Here is an 8,228-nt window from a genome sequence, read left to right on the forward strand (position 1 = left end):
TTATGCTTTACCAAGAATTCTTGCACGTGAATCAAGTAGAAGTGAAAATGCTTAGTAAATACTAGAAGGCAATCAGCTTTGTGTCTAAAGGTCAAAGGCAAGCACAAACTTCTAAATTGCAAAGAGTTACTATACTGAAAATAAGTTCAGAGACTGAAGAATGAAGAAAAAATCTGATTTTGTGATAAAGGGATCATCGTAAAGCAAACTTAAAATGCAGATTTCCATCATCAGAAATTACTACTATGGTAGCAAGAAAGATCATCAAGAGACCTTTTGGTGTCAGTACGTTGTTGTCTGATGTGATCTTCACTCTCAGGAAGAGATTTATTCATCTTTGCATTGTTGATGATTCTGGAAACTCAGGAGTTCAGAGGTTGAGGATTTGAAATACAAGGTTGTTAAGTGTGGTTATTGAAAATGACAAAGGAAGAAGAGAAAAGTGAAAATTAAGTCTGCATTGGTCATGGTTTCTCTTCGGAAAGTGACAGTCTTGTGGTAAGCTCAGATTTTGTTTATATGTGGCTGAGAGTCTTGTCATATTGTACGGGTTGTGATGCGAGCAGCAGGTTCAATCTTGTGCGGGAAAACTCGATGTCTGATTAAGTAAGATTTGTTAGTAAGATTTGGAGAAATGTCTTGTGGAGATTTCAGTGTCAAAGAGATTGGTTCCTGGCCTTACACAAAGAAGAAAAAGTGTGTATTGCTATCAAAGATGTATCAGCTGCTGAATGAAGTTGAGGTATATGCTCTTGAGCTTACATCGTCATTGATGAGATGAGTTTCTGGTCAAGTTGTGTGTAATGTATAAGAAAAGCTAAACATGTGGAAGAAAACTTGTCAGTCACTCTGTGTGGAGAATTCAAGTCTGGTTTCTCTGGAAAAGAAAAAGAAGAGAACTCAGCCACTGAGGACATTGTTCTTGTTGAAACTCTTCTACCTTTTAGATGTAGAAACTGAGAAGCGGCAGTCTGGTCAGAGAAACAGAGTCATAGCTCTTGAAACAGATGTATTGGTTAGGCACAAGACCTACTAGTTCTGGCTACCAGAAGGGAGTTCCCAGTCATCGCAAGTGTTCGAGAAGACATAGAATCTATGGTCGAAATCTATCAAGAAACTTAACTACGCTTTCAGAGCGGGTTCCCGCTAGAGATCTTGTCAGATCTAATTTGTTTCAGGTAGATCATGGATTTCTGGCTATGGATAGAATATCAGAAGAGCACGAGGAAGAGCACAAGGAAGAGACATGCATTTGAGCTAATCAAAGAGTTGTATTTTGGTTGTGACAGAAAGTAACAAGCTACATGTTTTGATGGTGGATATTTTGTTGTTACTAGCTCGTAAAAGGATATATATACTTCCACGAGTTACACTCAAAGATTATTGGCAACTATTTAACCTATTTGGAGTTTCGTGGATACAATTTTGATGAATGCCGTGATAGTGAGTTTGAGATTAATGAAGAAGATTGCGCTTTTCATGAGACTGCAGAATGCAACAAAGAACTCATTAGGAATATCAGAGATTACGCAAGGTGTCACTCAGGTTTATTTTGAAAAGATTGAGTTGATTCTGTTTTGGAAATAGAAAAGCTTCAAATATAAAAGCTCAGCGAGAATTGTAATCATAGCATCTGGTTTATGAAGTAACAAGGAGGTTTTAGTTCTGGTCTAATCTACTGAGAAATAGCTTATGTGAAGTAATCTCTGAGTCACAGCAAGCAGAGGAAGAGATCAGAGAGATTGATAAGTTTCAGATCTGAGGTTTTAAAGGTTATATCTACCTGTTTTGAGAAGATGACATCGTCAGAAATTATGAAGAATCTGTCTTTGTTATTCATATGTTTCGGCATAAGTATGGTGAGAATTTGGGACTCAAATCAATCTCCGCGAGGTTGCGAATTTGGTTTGTTTCATGAGTTTAGATCACGAAGAAAGATCACGAAGGTGACAAGAGGAGTTTAGATTGTTCTAAAGAACATCAACAAAAAAAATGCAGAAAGAGATGTATTTGCAGAAGGAGTTTAGAGAAACTAGTTCGCCATTGATCTTAGCCAAGCAAGGAAAAGTGTCCTGTTGGTGAGAGTTGACTTATCACGACTGAGATTTAAGAATCTATTGTTGCTCCTTGTTGTGAAATCTGAGACTGAAGAATCAAGTTGTTTCCGAGTTGAGAGAGAGCGTGTTATTATTTTGTGTGCTGACATGACCGTAACGTTGACTGCACATGGCTTGGAGAAGCAAGATGGGTGACATGGGTTGACCTTGAGTTTAGGTATGAATCACCACAGGTGGAGTGACAGTGATCCAATGCTTATGAGACGTTTTTTGTTGGATGAACTACATTGTCTTGTGTTTCAAAATTCAGTAACAATTGTGGAGCTCAGAATTTCTTGCAAGTGCTAAAGAAAAGTTGCTAAGGTTACAGTGCTGGTTCAGATTTAATGTGAAAAAGACAAAATCACTTATGCTGTGTCAGTTTGATCAAAGAAACAGAGACATATAAACAGAATCAGTGAGTTTATGTTTGCAGTGATTCAAGTGAATGAACGATAGCAGTGTGTAAAAGGTCCATCAAGCTAGTGTGGTGCTAAATGCTTGCAATGCTTCTGATTAGTATGGCTTGGTTCAGTGAATAAAGAAATAATGTGTCTCTGGTCCTTTCCAGATCTGTGTGAAGCTTCTGAGAATTTGAGAAGACTGCATGAACCACAAGTTTGGGTTGAAATCAAGATGAAAACAGTGAAGAGTTTGAGGTCTCAGTTCGCCAAAGACTAGCGGCAGGAACGTGTATAGAGGAAGCCTTCTGTTTGGATGTTAAAGGGAATGAGAACGATGTTGTAAGAGACACATAAAGCATCATGGGCATGACTACTGGAATTAAAAAAAAGGAAAAACAGAAAATCAGAAGATTCAACTATTATATGTTCTGATATACAGAGGAGGAGTTTTTGCAGCTTAAAGGACAGAGATGTTTTTCTCAGAACTGCTACTGCATCGAAAAGAGACTGTTCTGTGCGTACGACAGGCTTAGATTCTGTGCTATTGGCGACAGCGGTGTCTATTTGATGTTGGGACAGCTGATTCTAAGTGAATGACATCTAAGATTTCATGTTCTCGCAGGTTTCTTCATAAATAAAGCTGTTCAGCCTGGGCTTTCTACTTGGTGTGATTTTTATTTGAGAGTGCACTCAAGCAGGGGGAGATTATTGTGCAGGAAGAGAAATGCAGTGATACAGGGAGAGCATTTGGTGTTTCCCAGATGAAGCTTGAATCCACACACTCAAATAAAAAGGGGGAGAATGAAAGTATTAGATTCCGAGTATGGTGCTTGACTTGTAAAACTCAGTCATCAAGGGAGAGAATGAAGTAACTTGTATTTGCTAGTGTTGTGCTGTCTGAGTTTTAAGAGTGATGTGCTAATCGACATGTTAAAGAACGTCACGAGACAGAGACAAAATGCTGAACTAAAATGGTGATTAAGGAAAATGCAACTGGCTGAACATATTGGGAGAGCTACAAGAAGTAACTTGTGACGCGGATACAAGTTCGTGACATGTGCTGATACAAATAATAGACAACTTGTGAAACAATGAAGTGCTATGGAAGTGTTTGATGATCTTACGTGTGTGCTTAGATTCTAAAACCTAGTCATCAAGGGGGAGAATGAAGAAGCATGGATGACTGGTTTAAGAACACGACGTATCACAGAGGCAATGATGATAACGTTACGGCAAGGATGATACATCAACGGTTGTGTGGAGATGAAGAAACTCACAAAGCTGAAACAGGAGGATGAGTAACACAACTATGTTGTGTGTTCATCGGAAACGGGGTGTAAGGAATCAAGACTTGACGTGGAGCAGAAGCTAGCATGGCAAGTATTGTGCCAAATGGATTGGAATTTTGACAAAGAGACCACGTGAAACTTTGTGAGAAAGTTAAGTGGGCTTGAGTTTAAAGTGAGCCTAACTAATACAAAGACATGTTATTAGTAGGCTTGATGAGCTTAGGGTTTTACTCGTTAGAGTATAAAGAGACAAAGGCGGTGACAGGAGTAGTCACGCGTCTAGGGTTTATTGAAGATGCACATGGATGTGTATGATGTCGTCCTACCAGACAGTTAGGAGATCTGTTGGTAGTTTTGTTATAGAGAACTATACTTGTCGGAGAAGACAATAAGTAGTAGTTGCTCTCATCATTGTGATTCTAGATAAGAATGGTCGGCACGGATGTGTGTTGGTACCATATAGCAATCGTAGTTGCGATCTAATCTAGTGAATGAGTTCTGGACGTGGTCCCGGGGATGTAGGAAACGAACCTCGTTAACAAATTTCTATGTGTTCTTTACTTGATGCTCATATATACATATATACGAACACACTCGCATACGAACGTTTAGATCCGGACACATATTGTTTTTACAGTTACCATCATTAGAAGCACTAGTGTCGTAACTCTTCTTCAATCTCTTTACGAAGTAAAACTGCAAAGCTGCAAAAAGCAGTAACCCCACAGCAATTGGCACAACAATGGCAACGATCATCGAAGTTGAGTTTTTGTAAACTCTTGGTTGCGGGTTTGCAGGCGGTGGCTGACGGAAGACAGAAGATGAATTTGGCGGTGGCGGTGGAGGAGCCAAGGTTTCTGAGTAGAATGGGTAAAGCTCGTACCTTACGTTACAGCTTGGAAGAAGATTTCTTCCACCAACTTGCTCGCGAGGCAATCCATCAATGGCTCGGCGAAGACAAACGTTACACTCATCACTAGTAAGATCAGGCGTGCACTGAACCAACCCGTAGAATCTCGTGGTCGGCGTGAAATCCGTTTTCTTTAAAGCGAACTTACGGGAACTATTCACTGCAGTCCTCGCTGCATCGTCCATGGTTGAGTTGAGAACATCTCTGAGCCGGTCTCTTAGCTCAGCCGTTACATTGTTGGTGTTGGTCAAAAGAACGCCTGGGCTGGTCGCGAGGGTAGAGAGAATGTTTCTGTCTGAGTATCGAAGGGTGCAAGGGTTGTACCAAATCGTGGCCTCTTTCTGGTCGGGACAACGGGTGAGAGCGTCGTCGACTGCGTACAGAGCATTGTCGGCACAGATTTCAGGTATGATGTCTCCACGGCAAAGGAAAAGGCCTGTGACGGTGTCGGAACCTGTCCCGACGGTGGCGCTAAAGAATCCGGTAGTGTAAGAAGCGTTAGGGCGGGAAAGAGCAGATAAGAGTGATCTGAGATTGGAGTAGTACGTGCTGTTTCTGGTAAAGTTTGCTCTGTTCCCACAAAAGTGACCGATGTAAGGAGGGTCTTGCCCTGAAGCGTGGAAGATTATGATGAGTAACTGAAAGAAAATGAAGGAAGAGTAATCTGTCATAGCTCTGTTTTTTTCTCTCGGCTCCTATGACTAAGGTTTGTTATGGAAATGAAACAGAGATCATCTATGAGATCATCATACTTGAACAAAAAACAAAATTGGCCGAGTCATATAACCAAAGCAAAGAAAAGTCTAGTCAAGTTCGTCTAGCAATTATTTGAGTTGATATACAAAGAGTTCCAAAAAAAAAATATAAAAAGTGTTGTGAAATGCGTATATTATTAATGTCGAATATGAGCTCCTTATATAGGGTGTTACAATGTCAAACCCTAATAGGCCAGTTACAAGGTGGGCCACTAATGGGCCAAAGCCTAGTAAATATCTTTTGGATAAACATCCATCTGAACCAGTTGGTTCATAACACTTCCCCTGGATGTTGAATCTATCTTGAGTTTGCCAGATACCAAATCCTTTTTGGGCTCGTGATACACTTTACCAATTACTTGGTGTTGCCTCATTAAAACCTTACCAGGAAAACCCAGGTGGGACAAAACCATGGTGAAGAAAAAAGAGTACAACATGTATTACTTCCCCTGATTTGTACCTCCGTATATGCTCCTGAGGTTGGCGCATGAGTAGACTGGTGGTAACTCCATGGACGCCAAGTCTCTGAGCTAGTCTTCTAATGTGCACGTCCTGGACTGATAGGAAGGTCTCGTGGACGTGGTGCTGTTGTAGACATGGCGAAGAAGCCGGTTGACATACTTTGGTTGGACTCGTACTTCTTCATATTTGTTTTCCAACGTGTGCATACTGCTTGTTTGAGAACTATCCATGTATGGATCCAATTTATAATCTGTATCATAATCAAAAACAAAACCAAGCAAACACATCTTTGGGTTTGGTTAGTATAAAATAATCTCAAACATTAGTAAAAGGATATTTCAATCCTGTCCCATTGTCTTTATATTTAGAAATAACATAAGCTTAGTTCAATGCTTATGTTCGGATGTGTGTAACAAACACATTAAGGCAAGGCGCCAATGGCACTTTTGGCAAGGGACATGTATGGTTTTATTTCCAATGCCTCATGGTTTGATCATTTAACAACATATATGATCATACTGCACTTTGAAATTATTTATATGTATAGTATTAAGTTTAAACTTAACTATAGTTTCACTTGTGAATATTTACATCCGGATGTGCCTTGAGTCTTTTCTAGACCAAGGAAATATGTCTCTGTCCAATCTAGGATCAAAGGATCCGTGACCTATCTCAGATGGTCTCATGACCATGTTCCTTCTTAGAATAAAATGGGTCAGTACTCGGACCAAGTGAAAACCATTCGACCATGAGTCTTGCATTGGCTTGTATCCGGACTAAGGCACAACTTTCTTGTCGTCCTTATGACCAAATGGGTCTATGTACAGATATATAGACTATGGGACTATGTTACCATACAGTGGGGCGAGCCATAGACTTTATAGTAAGCATTTAGGGTCAATGAACCTTATAAGCTTTACATAATGGTTCATACCTATCGTTTTGACATCTTTAATCTATGCTTTATTTGATGCACAAGGATTTCATCTTTAAGTATATTTAAGATACTCACTTTGTAGTCCCAAACAATTTTTGTTTGTCCCAAATTTAATCTTTCCCAAAACATTCATTTCAATGCTTTCTTTAGATAGTCTTTTGGGAAGTGTCTCCAGAGGTTCCTAGGATATTTTCTTTAGATCAAAATATTCTTGTATACTCTAGTTCTCGAGAACTTTGTTGCATTAGACAACTCTATATCCTCTGAGACTTATATATATTTTCCAGTGGACTTATATAATCAGGCGGTTTACATCCTTGAACCGCAAGTATAAGTTTTTCTTATGTGCCAGACTTATCGAGGAATCTCAATGTTTGTTGCATCCACCATAAGGAGCTTGTCTCCTTATAATTGATTCCTAGTCTTTGTGATAATCCTTGTGCACATGACCATGCTTAATATCATGCATATGGTCGTGCCTTACATTAAGTATATCTCGCCATAGAAATTTCTTTCACAAAGACTCTTTTTTGTCCAACTGGTTTAGCATCTAGAGGCGTCCGTACTTATGGGACTTATCCTCACTTATTTTAACTCTCACGTCCTCTTTCCATATGATCTTAATATTATAGTTGAATGCATTCATATGGACGTGGGTTCATGATCCTCATTGATCTTATGATCTTTAAGTGCTACATTGCGCATTGTATATTTTTAACTTCGAGTACTCGTTTGTTCCTTTGTGTCCTAGACATGACATATCTTATTGAGGTTTTATTATGTCCTTCAATACCCTGAAGCTTGGCGTCCCAAACATCATTAGGTACCTTAGGTACAACCATATCTTATGGTTTCCTCATCCGTGATCACGGTTTTAGTTTTGTACATGTACATTTTGATTATGTCTAGGAGTCCCTCATCCACGGATTTTGCACCTTACTTTAATATCCGAGGGATCTTATCTTTAGAACTTTTTGATCTAACTTGTTTAGATTCAGTAGCAACTTGATTGTGTTCTCTTGAACATCAAATCTTATTTGGTGCATTCATAGCTGGTAGAAATGACTTAGTCATTCTATTCGGGTCAGGAATCTGGCAATTGTATTAAGCTAGCTTTTGTATAAACTTTATGGACTTCTAGAACTCATTCTAGAGTCTGAGGATCTTGCCAATATAAGGATGTTTTGATTCCATATAATTTTCTATTTTCCAGCTTCCCTTTAATGTTGGATGTTCGGATTCACTGAGGTGACTATCCATGTACCTAGCCTTTAAACAACTTGTCCGTGGATGGCTCAAAGTACTTAGAAACGTGGGGAACTTATATCATATCCAACATATATTCCCATCCTCTCATCTTATATTTCTGTGGTGG

General features: G+C 39.3%; 1 protein-coding gene across 1 annotated transcript; it reads right to left on the reverse strand.

Annotated features, from left to right (window-relative positions):
- Positions 1–4,335: 4,335 nt before the first annotated feature.
- On the reverse strand, positions 4,336–5,370 carry LOC130501076 (putative cysteine-rich receptor-like protein kinase 9). Its single transcript, XM_056995973.1, has one exon. It carries the CDS (start codon positions 5,368–5,370, stop codon positions 4,336–4,338), a length of 1,035 nt encoding a protein of 344 aa, XP_056851953.1.
- Between the last annotated feature and the right edge of the window lie 2,858 nt (positions 5,371–8,228).

This window comes from Raphanus sativus, unplaced genomic scaffold (assembly GCF_000801105.2).
Source record: "Raphanus sativus cultivar WK10039 unplaced genomic scaffold, ASM80110v3 Scaffold0092, whole genome shotgun sequence".
In the NCBI taxonomy this organism is placed as follows: domain Eukaryota; kingdom Viridiplantae; phylum Streptophyta; class Magnoliopsida; order Brassicales; family Brassicaceae; genus Raphanus; species Raphanus sativus.

Excerpts from the sequence above, each read along its gene's own strand:
- LOC130501076 (XM_056995973.1), bottom strand. The coding sequence starts at position 5,370 with ATGACAGATTACTCTTCCTTCATTTTCTTTCAGTTACTCATCATAATC.